Source organism: Mus musculus, chromosome 7, assembly GCF_000001635.26.
Source record: "Mus musculus strain C57BL/6J chromosome 7, GRCm38.p6 C57BL/6J".
Classification (NCBI taxonomy): domain Eukaryota; kingdom Metazoa; phylum Chordata; class Mammalia; order Rodentia; family Muridae; genus Mus; species Mus musculus.
In genome coordinates, this window is record NC_000073.6 from 101,307,548 (window position 1) to 101,324,981 (window position 17,434).

General features: G+C 50.8%; 1 protein-coding gene across 3 annotated transcripts in view; it reads left to right on the forward strand.

Annotated features, from left to right (window-relative positions):
* The first annotated feature begins 9,538 nt into the window (after positions 1 to 9,538).
* The window catches only part of Stard10 (START domain containing 10), a 29,541-nt gene continuing 21,645 nt past the window's right edge, over positions 9,539 to 17,434 (forward strand). Inside the window, exons 1-3 of one of the 3 annotated variants that reach the window (NM_001360460.1) lie at positions 9,539 to 9,680; positions 13,703 to 13,805; positions 14,167 to 14,486. In NM_001360460.1, coding sequence (NP_001347389.1) covers positions 9,678 to 9,680; positions 13,703 to 13,805; positions 14,167 to 14,486 — 426 coding nt within the window. In that variant the 5' untranslated portion in view covers positions 9,539 to 9,677. Of the gene's footprint in view, positions 9,681 to 13,541; positions 13,806 to 14,166; positions 14,487 to 17,434 lie in introns of those variants that run through there. The other 2 variants (XM_030242807.1, NM_019990.5) reach the window with 2 other exon arrangements.

The window sequence follows — 17,434 nt, forward strand, 5'->3', positions numbered from 1 at the left end:
TGAGAGAAGGCTGTGTCACACTCTGTCCATCTGTCCATTCCTACTCCTGACATCTATCTGGCATGTGCCTATAGGTGATTCTGTAAAATAGCAGCAGTCTTCATCCAAGCAGGCATAAACTGTGGAGTTGACAGTTACATTGGCGTGTAACAAGAGAATGGCTGTGTTCATTGCCCTCCACATTTGTCCTTAGCCTGAACTGGCTGAAAAGGAGGAGGGAGTTGGATAAAACTGATGGTATTCACTAGTACCTAACGCAGGACATGGCCCCACAGTCACCCCCAATGACTTAGCCCCACAGATCTTCACCCAGAGGGTAGCTCTTGCTTGCATGGTCATTAGCTTGGTGTGCTGAAGCTGCCTGTGGACCATCGGGAAGATCTTGATGTAGACCAACCGCACTGTATGTAGGACATACTCACTCACGAGGACCACATTTGGGAAGAGACACATCATGAAATGGAGTTTTCACCACAGGCCTTAGTCATACTCTTTTCACTTTCTACCCCAGGGATAAAATCCATTTAAAGCCAAAGAAATGCACAGACCCACAGGACAGCAATGAGCCCTTGGAAGAGCTCAGGATCCAGGGACCAGTTACCTAACGGGGTGGGCTGCTACAGTGGCTCTGCCAGAGACCCCAGAAAGTGGTTGGCAGGTGTCTGCAGCACACTGCACGTGCCTGCTTCAGTGTACATGGCATGCTGCCCACCATCAACACAATGGCAACACAAAAACACAGATCTTGCCTCACAGCAACTAAATGAGAGTTTATTCTGGAGCCAAATACCAGTGTAATGGACCAGAGAACACAGAGAAGGTTACCCCAAATTCCATGCTCCAAAGGAGTAACAGTACGGAATTTTTACAGTAGCGGAACAAAATGACCAGCCAAGGCACTGTTCTGATGTGTTAGTAGAAACTTCGGGTAGGCAGGTTACAGCAAAGGAGAGCAATACCTGCTATAGGCCTCAGGCTATCTGATGGCAGTTCTTGGCTGAAGGTGAAAGCTATGCATATGTTTATACATTCCAAAGAGGACTGTGCCTGATAGCCACAAGGGTGTCAGGTCAAATGCAAATGTGGGCAATAAATGGCTATTTAGAGGGTTAAAGGCAGTTCAAGATAATTTAACTCTAGGCCTGCAACATTCCACTTACCCATGATCATTTAAGTTTTTATCAGTTAGTCAGCTTGTTAGAATGTTTAACATAGTTTCGGCTTTTTTATTTTAATTTCTGGAATTTTGATTCAAAGCATCAGGCAGCCCTGGCACAAAGGACAGCATACCCCATGTTTTTGGCTGCATATTCCAGTAACCCCGGTCACCTATCCCAGCCTAAGCCAACTGAGTCTGGTGGTCCTGTGAGATTTAAGCAAGACAGTTTGAAAGGCTCATAAGTCTGCACTGCCAAGTGGACCCAGAGTCTTGCTTCCTTGAAAACAATAAAATTAAGATAGACATAACATAGTGGTTTTTAGCCTGTGGGCTGCAACCCCCTTAGGGGTCACACAACTATTTCACAGGGATCACCCAAGACCTTCAGAAAACATAGATATGTACATTACAATTCATAACAGTAGCAAAACTACAGTTACAAAGTAGCAATGAGGGCTGGAGAGATTGCTCTGCAGTTAAGAGAACTGACTGCTCTTCCAGAGGTCCTGAGTTCAATTCCCAGCAACCACATGGTGGCTCACAACCATCTGTAATGGGATCTGATGCCCTCTTTTGGTATGTCTTAAGACAGTAATGAAAATAACTTTTGGTTGAGGGTCACCACAACATAAGGAAGTGTATTAAAGGGTTGCAGCATTAGGAAGGTTGAGGACTACTGATGGACCACCTTTAGAAGCCCTTCAAGTGGATCTCTGTACCCAAGTTCACTCAGTGGCTCAGATCCCACAGACAAAACTCTCCACTTTGTTCATATCATTTCCAATAGCAAAGTTACAGATAGCCTACGATTCCAGAAAACAAGCCTGCTGGGTTGGTAAGAAATAAATTGTTACTCAAAGCAGGAGGTCATTATAACATTTTAATAGCTGCAGTATATCCTTGGGAAAATATTATTTCCTGTTAATTTTACAGCTGGCTTTTTCTGTGCCTGTTATTCCAGCCTAATAAACAGTAGGGAAGATTTTTACAATCCAACCTAATTTTTAGGTTGCAAGGGACAAACAATGGAGGAAGTGAGTAGGCAGGAAGAAACTGAACCGTGAGCCTCACAAAGCAAGGCGAGACCATTATGTTGAAGACAACAGATTTAAATTATGAAACTGTCCAACAAAGTAGCCCTAGACACAAAGTAGCCCTAGACACAATGTAGCCCTAGACACAAAGTAGCCCTAGACACAAAGTAGCCCTAGACACAAAGTAGCCCTAAGACACAAAGTAGCCCTAGACACAAAGTAGCCATTTGCATGAGTTAAAACTAGTTTCATTTAAAATGGCATTCATTTAGGGTGTTATGTGTCATTTGTATCAAATTCAGGGCCTTTGTCATTTGTATCAAATCTAGGCAAACACTTTACCACTGAGGTTCTACTATGAAGTCCAGTCTGACCTCAGACTCATGTCCCTCCCATCTCCAACTCCTGGAACACCAAGGCCGCCTACAATTTTTACTTCTTACATGGCATTTAGCCATGTGTCAAGTCGTCACACAGTTACAACGGTATTGGACTATGAAGGTAGTGAACATTTTTATTATTGCTTAATTAAGTTGGACATACTGGCGCAGACCTGTAATCGCAGCACTTGGGACACACACACACACACACACACACACACGCACACGCAGCTTGGATTTGACAGCAGGACATAAGGCGATCTGAGTGTTGACTAGCGGAGGAGCAATTGCAGACAACTTAGTGTTCTTTCTAAAATACAAGCTAGCTACTGTGTCATTTATGCGTCCTTAGAACCAACCAGCCCTAGTTTAGAGCCCAGGCTCCACCTCCTCACCGCCCGGACCCGCTGCGGAAGACCTCCTCTGTCTCCAAACTCCAACTCCCAATATGCCCTTCTGCGACCTCACTCTCCGACTTTCCGGAAATGTAGTTTTTACTAGGGCAAAGCACAGCGCCCAAGCCTCTGCCTTCCGCCCCTCTGGCGCTTAGTGCGGCCACTGTAAGTGGTCGAATGCGGCAGCCTCTCTGCCCTTCGCTGCTCTGAGGCTGTGGAGACGCCTACATCCGAGGGAAAGCCCTAGGGGGCCGCAGTGGCAGAGTGGCCACAACCACTAGGGGGCTACAAGGCAGCTAAGTCTATCAGGAGCTCGGGGCGTGCTCGCTGGAAAGCGCACGCGCAAATACGAGCCTCGCTGCCTCGGTAAACAGCAAAAAGGCGCCTGCGCGATGAGGTCCTCGAGTTGGACGCGCGGGGGCGCCGGAGCAAAGATAACAGTAACGTGTAGTAACGGATCTGTCCACTCATCTTTCCACGAACCTTTTATTGTTTGCAAATCACAGTCCCCCCCCCCCCCGTTGCCTTGACCCTCACACCGGATTTACAAAGAGAATTAAGGACCAGAGTAGGATTTCAGAGCTATAGCCCAGCCTCCACTTTTGACTTGCTGTGTGACTTGTGTAAATTGCTTCCTTGGGAACCTAAGCTTTCTCATTTATAGATGGAATGAGCTTGTTGGAAAGATCAAATGAGACCCAAGGATGAAAATGAAACCCCCAAGCAGTCTGTAAAGGCAGACGATTATTACAGTTAGTTGATTGCAGGCTGAGAGACCCATTTCCTCTTTTTTGCAAATTGCAAGCCTGAAGGCACCAAATAGGTCCAGGGCTAGCCCAAGTCACTATGTGAACTGGGGCTAGAACCCAGCTTTTTTTGCCTTTGAGCCTGGAGCTCTTCTTCACACCGAAAAGACTAGCTTTTATTGGGTGTACATTTAGTAAGCCCGCTTGAAAAGGTGAGTCACTATTCCACTTCTGACCCAACTAGGCATGAGGGAGGCCTGGCTACTCAGAGTTGACCAACAGTCTCAGGAAGCAAAGGAGGATCTGAACATCCAGGAAAGAAAAAAGAAAAAAAGAACAGTGTAGACCGACGGTTCTCAACACGTGGGGTGCAACCCCATTGAGGTTGCATGTCAGATATCCTGCATATCAGATATTTATATTATGATTCATAACAGTAACAAAATTATAGCTCTGAAGTAGCAATGGAATACTTGTTATGGTTGGGGTTCACCACAATATGAGGAACTGTATTAAAGGGTTGCAGCATTAGGATGGTTGAGACCCACTGGTGTAGCTGGAGCTGTGTAAACCCTGCTTCTCAAAGTAGTATCCCAAGTACGGCAGATAAGGTGCATCACCAAGGGAAATGGACTCGAAATGGACAGGAATGGGGAGGGCCCCTGACTGGGGTGTACTGGTGTGTAAGCTGTGATCACGTTGGTTGGGGCCAGCAGCAACTAGCAATGGTAGTGGAGCTGGCCTGGTTGATGACAGGAAATATTTCACACTGAAATGAGGCTTTAAGAACCTCTGGGACATGTAGAGGAATAAGGTGGCACCATGGACACACAGGGCACACACATGATCAAGCAGCTGTCCGCTAGGGAAGTACACTTTTCTATGTCTCTCTGCCTTGCAGCAGGAAGCTTTCTGCATCTGTTTTTGGAGCATTCTAAGAGGCTCTGAGGGTAAACAGATGAGGGAAAATCTGGGAGTCACTGAGGTCTGGATGCATACGGGGCCACCTTGGGTAACTCAGGAAAGGTAGGTACATGTAGAAACAGAAATCCAACATCTGAGTTACCTTGGGTAACTCAGGAAAAGTGGGTACGTATAAAAACAAAAATCCAAGCTCTGTCCCACCCACCTCCAAATGTCTAGTCCTGTGGCCCCCACTGATTGATTTTTCAGCCAGGAAACCAAAGCTAAAGGCAAAGGAAGGCTGGGGATGCAGCTCAATTGGTAGAATCCGTTCCTAATGTGTACGGAGCCCTGGATTCAGTCCCCAGCACTGCATAAACTGAATATGGTGGCATATTTTCATAATCCCAGTACTTAGGAGCTAGAGAGAGGAAGATTAGAAACCCAAGGTCAGCCTCAGCTACACAGCAAGTTTGAGGACTACCTGGCATGTGACACATAAGACCCCCTCACAAAAAGCATGAGTGGGTGGAGATTGTGTCTCTCTGTCTCGCTGTCTCTCCCTCCCTCTCTCTTTCTCCCTGCCCCCCATTTCTTTCTTTCTTTTCCTTCTTTCTTTCTTTCTTTTTTTTTTTTTGATATCATTTTTTTTTCCGTGACAGGGTTTCTCTGTGTACTGTGGGTTTCCCTGGTTGTCCTGGAATTCACTCTGTAGACCAGGCTGACCTTGAACTCAGATCCAACTGTCTCTACCTCCCAAGTGCTGGGATCAAAGGCGTGTGCCACCACCACCCCAGGATTCCCTTTTTGAGATGGTGTATTATGTAGCCCACACTGGCTTCAAACCTGAAGATTTCTTCCTTCCTCAGCTCCAGAGTTCTGTGTATGCATGTGCCTCCACATCAGCCTTAAGAAGGGACTCACTTAAGGACACATATGAGTTGGGACAGAATTGGACTAGGATGGAGATCTTTCCATTACACGGCAGTGATCAAACATCTTCATCAATCATTTATGGAATATCTAATATATACTCTGGGAAGAGCTGTCTGAGAGCCAATGGGAGCCAGGCATGCAGTCAGCCCCAGGTTTTCATTAACTCTCACGGTGTTAATACTGTAACCCTGGATAAGTCACTGCCGCCTTTTCATGTCTCTAGTTGTCTCTAAAGTAGAGGTGGCAAGCATCATCCAGGGCTGTCTGGAGGGTGAACTATAAATTAAATGAGTTATAACCTGTCTAGTACAAAGAACAGCACCAGGCATGTGGTAAGTAATGAGTGCTGGTTATCACTGCTTCCAGGGAAGACAGGTTGTGGCAGGCTACAGATGGTGTTCTTCTCCAGCCAGCCAGCAGCCCCGTGTTTGTGCATCTCCTCCAAACTTTTACAACATGCCTCTGGGGGCCAACATTTCTGGAAGTAAAATGGGAACTTAGGCTTTCATGTCCTCTTCTGTCCCAGGGAAAGAGATGTCTGGAGTGTTGACACCAGAGAGTTCACATGCTCTGCCCACCTCCCAAGGCCTAGAGTTAAGAGGATTCTCGTCTCATGTTGAATATTGTATTTCTGACCATACAGGGACCAGACCCTGGACTCAGTGAAGGTCCTGCTAAGTGTAGGGATAGCGAGGGGTCTTCCTCCCTGCAGGCCTGTGTTTTCTGTGAATAGAGCAGGCTTTGGGGCAGAGGAGGATGAAAGAGGTAGGCAGACAGGAGCCACAAGACATTAAAACTTCCGGCTGGTGAGATGGCTCAGTGAATAGGAACGCCAACTACTCTTCCGAAGGTCCAGAGTTCAAATCCCAGCAACCACATGGTGGCTCACAACCATCCATAACGAAATCTGATGTCCTCTTCTGGAGTACCTGAGGACAGCTACAGTGTACTTACATATAATAAATAAATAAATCTTTAAAAAAAAAAAGACATTAAAACTTCATCCCTGGATCACCCTACTTGAAGGTGGCTAGAGTCTTGGCCCAGTGGTAATTTAAACTTTGCTCCAAGCCTTTCTAAGTAATGATGTGGTTCAAACTCCTTACTTAGAGGAGGGGAAGGAAAGTGCAATAGGCCAACGGGAGGGAGTCCGGTGAAGAAGCAGACCTCCTGCCTTCAGGTGTGGGCTCTGTCGAGAAGCCAGATGGGAGGCACTTGGTTCCACCCCTTCTCCCCTGGGAAAGAGCCCCCAAGATGACCACACAGCCAGCTCAGTGACTCTGGTTGGGACTAGAGAAAGCTGAGAAGACAGAAGTGGGGCTGGAGCACAGAATCTGATCGAGAGGCACTCTGAGCGACTCAGGCAAATGGGAGCAGGGAACCCTTCTTAGTCTAGGATTTCTGAGGGATTTGGGGGCCTGTATTCTTCAGTCTGTGGCAGTGGAGGATAAAAATATCGTGGGAGCACACTCCTGGAGGAGGGAGCCAAGCAGATTCAGAAATGAGTCACAGAACCAAGTCCTAAATTTAGAAGGTGCTGAGGGAGGCAGCCTCCTCCAGGGAAGACGTGGAGATGCCCACTGACCCAGGACTCCACAGACTTGAGGCAGGAAGAGTCCCCCAGGCAGCAGTGTCCCACCCACAGCAGCCGAGCCTACTAGTGGGCTGAGCCTACTTCCAGGACTAGATGTATTATCCCAGGATGAAGCCTGACCTAGAACCTCATTCTCCCAGTAGAGGCCCTAAAGGGGTTCACCCACACCAGCCCTTCACCCAGCCCGAGAAATAGCCTTCTGTGCCCTGGAGTGGGTAGGGCTGGGCTCCCTGTGCCCTGCTGGCAGGTGCTGTGTGAACATAAGGTTGGAGGTAGGTAGACAGTATGTCAGCATCCAATGTGCACTTAGTGAGAAGTCACTGTGGTCAGGGCACTAAGCTTAGCACTCCCTGCTCAGTGACTCGCTCCCCTGTAATAGTGTAAACCTCATCCATCTACACCCTTAGAGGCAAGGCTGTCTAGACGGACTGAAGGTAAGCTAACTCTTCTAGATCCTAGCACGGAGTTATTGAGGTCCTGACCTAGACAGGCTGGCTTCCTTGCCCAAGCCACTTTCCTGAACTCCTAATCTGGTAACTTCTATCTGCAGGCCATTTCCAATCTGTCCTCTCGTTCCTGTGCCCTGGATTCCAAGGGCTGCCCTTCTGAACTTTGTAGATTTCTGCTGCCCAAGGCATCTCCAGGCTCTGAGGAGAGAGAATACTGTCCCCTCGATGAAGGACTTCACAGTGGACAGGTCCCTCTTTCGGCTCTGCTACCACAGTGTGTGGAAACTGTCTTGAGATAGGATAAGAGGTGCAGTTAGGACTCTAACAGAACCAAGGCAATGCTTCCCTACCCTCCCACCTCAGAAAGGATCCAGAAGCATGGATGGTCACCACACCTGGGGCTGCTGGGGCCCTGCTGACAAGGTCCTGACAGGTCCTGCAGGAACTCAGTTCGATTGATAGTTGGTCGATGTAGCCTTCCAGAAGCCCTTGAATTTCCTATTAGAGGCACTGGATCCATCTGCTGACTCTCCCTGGGCTCTGTGCTCAGGCTGGGTGGTGAGGGATGTCAAGGAGAGGATTGTCTAGGCCTTTTTCTGCTAGAGTGGGCAAAACTCCCTGGGGCTTCTGTGATTATGGCCCCTCTCACATCCCACCCAACTCCTTCATTTTTTTTTTTAATCTCAAAGTTGGGTGGACTCTGTCTGAGGCCCTGGGCAGGGCAGTCATCACCATGCAGAACTAGAGAGGCCTCTGGGGAGGGCTCAGGGTGATACTATGGGTGTGACCCTAGCCTGACTTCACATATCCAGGGGACCTCAAGATGAGGCACCAATTGTAGATTTTGACTATTGGTTTATTTTCCTTGCAGTCAAAGGGCCCTAGGTCCCTGCCTAACCATCAGCCTAAGGTTGTTGTGGGACTGAGACAGGGTGAGTCTAGTCCTGCCCTGGGCCTGGAGCCTCTTCACATGTGCAGGATGTGTTTGTGCACCAGTTACGTGTGCACACTGTTACTTGTGCATACTGTTACTAACTGACATAGCAGGCACCTGAGGGCTGTGGAAATTGCTGTATGACGATGTGGCACTATAAGGTGGGCAGTGCAAGTGGCAGTTCCTTAGCTGCAAGCTTTTCAGATTTAGCAAATATTTTGGATGTATTTGTAGTAAAAGCTATTTAGTGTGTGTGCATGCATGCATACTTGTGTGCGTGTGTGTGTGTGTGTGTGTGTGTGTGTGTGCGCGCGCGTGCGTGTGTGTGTGTGTGTGTGTGTGTGTGTGTGTGTGTGCATGTGTGCGTGTGTTCTTGACATAGGGTCTCACTACATAGCTCTGACTGACCTGGAACTTACTATGGAGACAAGCTGCTCTCAAATTCTCACAGAGATCTTCCTGCCTCTGCCTCTGGGGAACTGAGGTTAAAGTCATGAGCCATCATAGCCCGTTTGGTGTGTGTTTGAAGTTCACGTTTCACTAGGCACCTTGCATATGCACTTTTCATCTGGCAACTTTGCTCTGATGGTGTGTGTAATCGTGTATGTACATGTCCTTGTGCCAAGCTGGCCATTTTTGTGACTGAAATGTGTCTATGTGGGACTCAGATAAGGACAGCAAGTGATAATATATGGTTGTGACTGTCACCACGAATGAGGATGTGGGTGACCTTGAGTGACTGGCTTAGTGGCTGTGGCTCCCTCGGGGCAGCTTTGGGCTGTTTGCCCTGCAGGGTGTGAGACCCACCCTGAGTAAACACTCAGATCCGGACCTTGTGGGGCTTGGCTAAAGCTCCTTTATCACTGTAATAGGACGTGGCCTTCTCAAGGCCCAGCCTACCTTGGAGGCCTGAGGGCCTAGGAATGGAATTACCTCTCCACTCTATTTCCCAGTGATGTCACACAAGTCACTGTCTGGTCTTCTAGAACAGTGAGCTCAGGGCACACTGTGTTGCCATAGACAACTTCTTGGCATTTACTCCATCCTTAGCGGCAGACAGGGCTACCCCAGGAGGAAGGTGGGGAAAAGGGGCCCGTGGGGGTAATTTATCATCCAAAGACCTCCGTCCATCTGTCTGTCTGTCTAGATGGTGAGTAGGAGTGGGCACTCAGAACTTGAGTACACTGAGCCTGGGTGACTGACTCATCTCTGCCACCCTTTGGAGGCTGAGGTAGAACTGACTCAAATTCTAAAACCATCCTGCTAGATCAGAGTTAGACCATTACAGAGCTAGACCATGTCACACACATACACACAAACACAGAGAGAGAGAGAGAGAGAGAGAGAGAGAGAGAGAGAGAGAGAGAGAGAGAGAGAGAGAGAGAGAGGCAGAGTGGCAGGCTCTGTGTATGTGGAGGGTTTTGTTAATGTAACAACCTGGCAAGTTGTCAAGGTTCCCCCAAGTAGAAGAGATGGTATGTAATGGGCTTAAGAGCTATCTCAGACCAGGAGAACTGGGTCTTTTTTTTCTTTGTTTTGTGTAGCCCAGGCTAGCTTCAAACTCCCTATGTAGGTAAGGATGACTTTGACTTCCTCCTGAACCTTCTGCCTCGAAAGTGCTAGAATAACAGACATAGTCCACCATACCCAGCTTCTGGGGTTTTATTTCCAATTCTCCTGATCTTTAGGCCTCGGTGTCTCCACGTGTCAGGGTGGGTCCAGATGATATCAGTCTGAAGGTCTCTGGAGCTGGTGCAGGGAGTTGAGAGCATTAGGGAGCAGGTAAAGGGGATTAGCTAGCTCTTGGCAGGTTCTGCATGACACCCCCCCACACACACACCAACTGCCTGGTCAAAATCTCAGTGACCTCTGCATCTCCCCTATTCCAGGAGCCTCAGTGCTGAGGAGCTGAAAGTCCCCTCAAGCACTTGCCTTCTTTATGCAGGTGCAAGTGAGAGCCAGGGTCGCTCAGGGTCTGCCCTGAACCCCGAGTCCTCACTTTCCCTGAACTCCCCTTGCTGATTACCCCCTCATAGAAACTCTAATCTCCGTAGCCCATGGCACCTGCTCAGTGACAAGCTTTTTGGAGCTGGGAGCCATAACAGTGCCAGCCCAGCGTCTGAGGGACTTACAGAGGTGGCACACCCACCTTGTGGGTAGACCCTCACTGTAGGTAACTGACCAGGCACAGCAAGTGTCTTTCTTTGCTAGCCTTTGCACTGTGTAATCTTGCACCAGAGTCTAACTACACCATGATCTTTCCTTAACCTTTTTTTTTTTTTAACCAACGAGTTTTGGACAGTAAGTTCTCCTCTGCTCTACCCATCCTCTGGCTGGGTTGTAGTTTTGGTTACTTGTCTAAGGGAGAAAGGCACCTATACCCAAGCCCAAAGCCTCTGTTATTGTCATTCTCAGGGGTTAATGTTCCAGATGAGGAAACAGGGGTGTGTGTGTGTGTGTGTGTGTGTGTGTGTGTGTGTGTGTGCGTGCGCGATCTGCTTCTAGGCACAGAACTAAGAAATGGTATTGTTTGGATTTGAACCCAGGTCCGTACCTTCACTCTTCTTATCTCTCTTGCTTAGGGATGTGGTGCCACAGGATTTGGGACTGCTTTCATGTTCAGGAGGCTGTCAGGAGCCTCAGAGCCAGGGACATCTAAATTCATGGGATGGGGATCCAACATGGGCAAATTAATGTGCAGGATGAAGTGACATCCTTCTACTTGTCCTCCGGCAGGTCACCTGCTATTTTGGACCCTCAAGACCCAAAATATTTGCTCTTAAGCTTGGCTCCTGTCATCTGTTCCTCACTAGCTGGCTGTTTTCCCCTCAGACTGGCACCTCAGGGCCGGGGAGGTCCTGTCAGTTTGTCTTCACAGCCACTTTCTGCTCTCACCCCAGCCTTATCTCCCCACCACTCAGGACTGGAGGTGGGCATGAGAGGCTTAGCATTCTGATGCTGCCTGCAACCTGCCAAGATTGGGGCTATCAGGGCTCAAAAAGCCATCAGGCTACGGTTGCTAGCTATCTCTACCTCATGGCCAGTCCCTGAAGATCCATCTCACAGAGCAATCTTTGGCTTTGCTGAGGTCCCCTCGGGCCTCCTGCCAGCCTGGGAGTATTGGTATCACAAACACCCCGAGGCTTGGGGAAGGTGGACTTGGGCAGAGGAGGTTCAAAGAGTTCGTGTCTGGGGCCTCCCAAGCCCAAATCCAGCCCCCAATGCCACCTACTCATTCCCAGACACTTCTAAAGAGTGTGGGTTCAGAGGGTGTGCGTGCAATTAGCTGACACTTCCTACCACACTGATGGAAGGCCTGGGTATCTGAGGTCATTGCACAGGACTGATGGGGACCTGCAGTTTTGTTTTGTTTTAGAAGACTTACTTTGTAGAACACCTTTCAGGGCCACTTTGTAGAACACCCATCATGGCTACCTGTTTGCCCCTGACTTATTTTTTATTTTTTTATTTACCAATGATTAAACCTAGGGCTCTACCACAAAGTTACAGCCTCCCTAACTATCCTGGAACTCACTCTGTAGACCAGGCTGGCCTCAAACTCAGAAATCCACCTGCCTCTGCCTCCCATGTGCTGGGATTAAAGGTGTGTGCCACCACTGCCCGGCAGCCTTTAAAAACATTTTGGGGTGGGGGGGCAAAGTCTTACTTTGTTGCCTGTGCTGGTTTTGAACGGAATATGCAGCCCAGGGAAAGCCTTAAACTTTGGGTCTTCCTCCCCAGTCTCCTGAGTAGCTGGGATTATAGGTCTGTGCTACCACATCCAGTTTCCTGCTTATTTTAAAAGTGGGCATGATTTACAAAGATCTCAGAGCCCTGAGCACTTCAGGGAAAAAAAAAAAAAAGCACATCTATTTGTGAACCTACAGTGCTGAGTCTGCGGTTTTCTTTTAACACCTGTAAGAAAAGAAATCTACATGGTGGAGATAAGAGGTGACTTCTGAGGGACCAGGGGGAGAATGCAGAGGGCACAGAAGGAGCCTGGGTGGCAGAGGCTTGGTACTCTGGCACTGGTGGGAATAGCCATTAGCAGACTCTGGTACTACTAGGTCAGTGGTAGTCACTTATTGCTCCTAATATCCAGAGGAGCACACCAAAGGCTTTCCCTGCTCGTCTCTGGCCCAGACAGTGACAAGACTGCCATGCTCATACTGGCCTGGCCCTAGCTTTCACTGGGTAGATGGGACAGGGCTCCCAGAATGGAAGAGTAGGCAGAAGAGTTAGTGGACAGAATTTACATCAGGCTACAGAGTAGAGCTCTGGTCCACTCTATTCTACAGAGGGGTGGAGGGGGCCTGTGCTCCAGTGTTCTGCAGCCCTGTGCTTTTGAGAACTGGTCTTCGCCTAGGGGAGGTGTGGGTAAATGGCTGAGAGCTAAAGAGGGGTGGGTTTGGAAGCTGCCAAATAGGGATGTAAGAGGTTGCTGGCTCAGGACCTCTCTCTGGCCAGAGTGAGGCTGAAGTGGAAATTTTGCCAAATTCTGGCCAGCCTTTGAACCTTGAGCCTTTAAAGTCGGATCAACTTCCGGCTGGGTTTGCACACCCTACTGGAAAATTGAGTTGGGTGTGTGGAGGAGGCTTGTTATGCTCTTGGTTCTTGGGGCTTGCAGGCTGTCGCCATTTCTAATTTAGTTACTGAGGGGCTGTCATCCCTATTCCTGCTAGTTAGTCTTTCAATTGTCATGAGGGTGTGTGCCCACCCTTGAATCTCTGAAGTGTTGTGTGTGTGAATAAGCTGTTGCAGAAGCGTGTACCTGCAAGGGTGGGAGCGAAGAGTAGAGAAGAGGCTCTCAGTTAACTTCCAGAATCTCTCTTGGCACCTCAACCTTACTCTGAGAGCCCAGGCTACTTTGTTACTTCGCTATGTGGTTCCTGCTCACAGGTCCCCGGTCCTCTGATAGTCTACATCTCTCCCCGGACTTTGCCCCTTCCCCGGGGCTTACGGGGGCGGGCGCTAGGACCCGGCGGGGCGGGGCGGGGCGGGGCTCGGTGCTCCCGCAGTTCTTACCTCCGCAGCCTGGAAAATACCGAGCGAGGCGAGCGGAGCCCGGGAGCCCCGAGCCTAGCGGGAGGGAGGAGGGCGGAGGGGGCGCGCGGGGCGGGGGGCGCGGAGCGGGGCGGGGCCGGCGGCGGGACCCACTGCTCCTCCCCCCAGGGTCCCCGCGCGGCCCCCGGTCGCCCGGGCAGCGGAGGCAGCGGCGGCGGCGGAAGAGCTCGCACACCGGCCCCGGCGGGCCCCGGCAGAGAAGCCCGCACAGGTGAGACTCCGCCACCACACCCGCCCCCACCACGGCCCCGCGCGGCTTGCTGCTGAGTTAGTTGTGCGAGTCCGGCCAGCACCGCGCGAGGACTCCGTGCCAGACCCGCACTTGCGATCCCCCAGAGTCCCGCCCGGCTCTCGCGGGCTCCTGCACCCGCTACGCAGCAATCCTACTGCCGCTCCAGGGAAGTATGAGGTCGCTCCTTGTGGGAGGGTGGCCCAAGTGACTGTCCTGTGCCGGTGCACAACCGCCTGGGGCCAGTACCTGCCCTTTTCAAGCTGTCCGCTGGTCCGGGACCCCGGCTAGCCCCACCCGCGCCCCCAGCGCACTGACTCTGGTCCCCAAACCGGTCTTGCAGGTCCCAGGAAGGTGGCGTCAGCATCTGCAGCCGCGTCGACGTTGTCTGAGCCTCCGCGGAGGACCCAGGAGAGTCGGACTAGGACCAGGGCCCCGGGCCTCCCCACGCTCCCTATGGAAAAGCCAGCTGCCTCAACAGAACCCCAAGGGTCTCGGCCCGCCTTGGGCCGTGAAAGTGTCCAGGTGCCCGATGACCAGGACTTCCGCAGTTTCCGGTCAGAGTGTGAGGCCGAGGTGGGCTGGAACCTGACCTACAGCAAGGCCGGCGTGTCTGTGTGGGTGCAGGCTGTGGAGATGGATCGAACTCTGCACAAGATCAAGGTAGGATTGCCCTGTGGTACCTGCAGCCTCCACTCCTCCCGAACTGTCTCTCACAGGAATCTCCTCGCCCATACTCAGACCAGGGACCCATAGAGGGGTGCATGTGAGCTCAGAGTCTCCTAATATAAACCAGAGGACACACATGGGCCATATGACCCGGGTTCTAACCTAGGCATGCCTGTGTGTTTGGGAGATGGGTGATGGCCAGGTACACTTAGGGGAATAGTGTCTCTCAAAGGTCTGTCTTTCAGAGTAGCTTCTGCTTGGACCCTTAGTTTGACCCACTAGGTAGGTGAACGGCCCACTTCCTCCTTCACCCGGGGTTCTCTAGCCCGCGATGGGTCTTCTGCTCTACTTTCTGCACTCTTGGGTGCAGAGGATGAGATTCCTTCCTTCTCAATTCCTCTAGTCCTCTCTGTCCCTGCCCAGTGGCTCTATCAGGCTCTGAGCCTGCAGCAGGCCTTTAGGACTGTGGCTGGCAGCTCCTGACTGCTGTCTTGCCCTGAGCCACCCTGGGGGTGCACTAGAGGAGGCAGGGTCTTAGTGTCAAGGGAAACCAGCTCAGAAGGCAGATACGTACTCATCAGCCCCTCACTGCCATCCCCCTCCTCCCTGCCCCATGATTCTCTTCTCTCTGTCATGGCAGGGTAGCTTGGGGTTTGATGGAGGCAGAGATTCTGGTCTAGGGGGTCTCAGTAGCTGTTTGTTACACGTGTGGTTTGGTTGTGAGTGCCACATTGCAGGGTGTGAACTTCCCCTTAGAGAGCTCTTGGAAGGCCATTCCCTTGCACCCTCCTGCTGCTCTGGATCTGTCACGGATGCATTCCTATTCTTAGGGTCCAGGGCACTGGACTGTCTTAACAGGGTCCCTTCTGTCTAGGACCTTTATACCAGAGCCTGAGGTGCTGGCCTTTTTCCTCTGGCCCTATGCTTCTTTTTGCCTTGCCCTAATCATTTATAGCTTTATCCACCTGCCCCCCCCCCCCACACACACACAACTGGCTTGCTCTTCCTGCTGTCCCTTTGCCCTCTGTGTCTGTCTCCGTCTGCCCTTGCTAACTGACTCTTTCTGCGTTTCCGTGGCTACCTCCTTGCTCTGAGTCTCTTCCCAGGCTTAAAGACCCTGGGCTGGAGCTTCTTCAAGGCCTAGTGTAGGTCTGAGCCTGAGGAGTAGGGCGGGCAGGGCAGCTGGCAGTGTCAGCATGTTGCTGATTGCATGTGGGCTCCTCCCCACAGTGTCCACCAGGGTAGTGGTGTTGGGGAAAGATGAACCTGGGAACCGAGTGAAAGGTGGTGGGCTGACTGAGATAGGCTGAAAGCCAGCAGTGTGCAGAAGCTGGGAAGTTTGGCTTCCCCCCCACAGGACTGGCTCGTGTGTGTGTGTGTGTGTGTGTGTGTGTGTGTGTGTATGGGGGAGTGTGTGTACTCCCACCCTTTGTCAATAGGGCGGAGCTGCCTCCTCCATCTGGCTTGGTTAATGAATAAACCCAGCCTTACCCAGGACTGGAGTTGGCAGGTCTAGAGACCAGGTTGCCTCAAACAGACCCCTGTGGCTAGATCAGGCTTGGGAAGGGAGAATATTTGAAGAAGCTATGGTGTTAATGGGCCTCTGGGCAAGACAGATGTTCTCTCCAACATACCAGTTCAGTGCTTTACATACTGAACAAAGGCTAAAGTATTAGACAGCCTTTTGTACAACCTGCTTTGTAACCCCCTCCTCCTACAACAGGATGCAGGCCAGGATACTAAGAACCAGAGAATGCCAGGGCTATGCATGTGGCTAAGGAGAGAGAGGGAGAGAGAGAGGGAGAGGGCACTTAGAGTTAACTTGGGTTAGTCTCCACGTCTAATCTTGTCTCTAACTTTTCTCCCATACTGCCTTAGCCCCATTTCCCGCAGTAGAGGAGGAGGTAAGCAGAACCTAGGCCCAGGGAGGAGGCTGGCACCTTAGTTATAGGTATCACCAGTGGCCAGACTCCATGCCTGGTCCTCTCAGCACAGCAGCTAGAACTCTGGGAGATGAGCTGAGGTCTCTGAGCTGCCTATCCCCAGATTCCAGGACTTCCAGTTGCCACACAGTTAGCCTGTTTCTGATAAGCGCCCTGCTCCCAGGCAAGCATTTTCTTTTGGTTATCTGATTTAGCCTCAGGCCAGTCCTGGGGAGTCTTTGGTTTGTCTCTGTAATGTTACTATGAAAGAAACAGACCAAAAGAAAGCTGAGCCTACAACCGAGGCAGGCGTGCAGCCCAGGTCAGTATGCTCCAGAGTTGCTGGCCCTCTCTGATGAATTTGCATCCTTGGGCAACACTGGCCTTTAACCCTATCAATAACTCTTTGAAGAATTAAAGGACGTTATGTTCTCATCCTCCTACTCTTGTTTGATGGATGACAAAGCTGAGGCCCAGAGGGGTGAGTGACTCTTGCCAAGGTCGTACATCAGGTAGAAACCAGAGTCCCAGGGATCATTGGGTCATTGCAGGAAGCTGGGACTTAACCTCAGTTGTTTGTTGAAATTCTGTTTCCCCTCTTCCCCTTTCTAGCCCCTCTCCCCTGCACCAGGGCATGCCCTGTGCGTGCTCTCTCTCTCTCTCTCTCTCTCTCTCTCTCTCTCTCTCTCTCTCTCTCTCTCTCTCAAAGGTCCCTGGAAGCCACCATGGCTCTGGGCCCAGCAGACAGCTAGGACAAATAAAAGGGGCTGATGGAGGCCTAATCCTACTTTTTCCCTCCCTCCTGGCCTCTGGCCTGCTCTGGCTTCAGGCCTGCACTGGGCCCTGGGTTAGTGGACAGGAGGCAGACAGTTCCTCCTGCATGTCTAGGCGCTGCACCAGAGGCAGATGCTGAGTATGAACCCCAGAGCCAAGGCAGAGGGCTGCTTAGAACTCAGACCCAGGTTTCCCAAAGCCCAGGCTTGAAGACATCTAAAATATTTTTTCAGTCATTCAACCAGG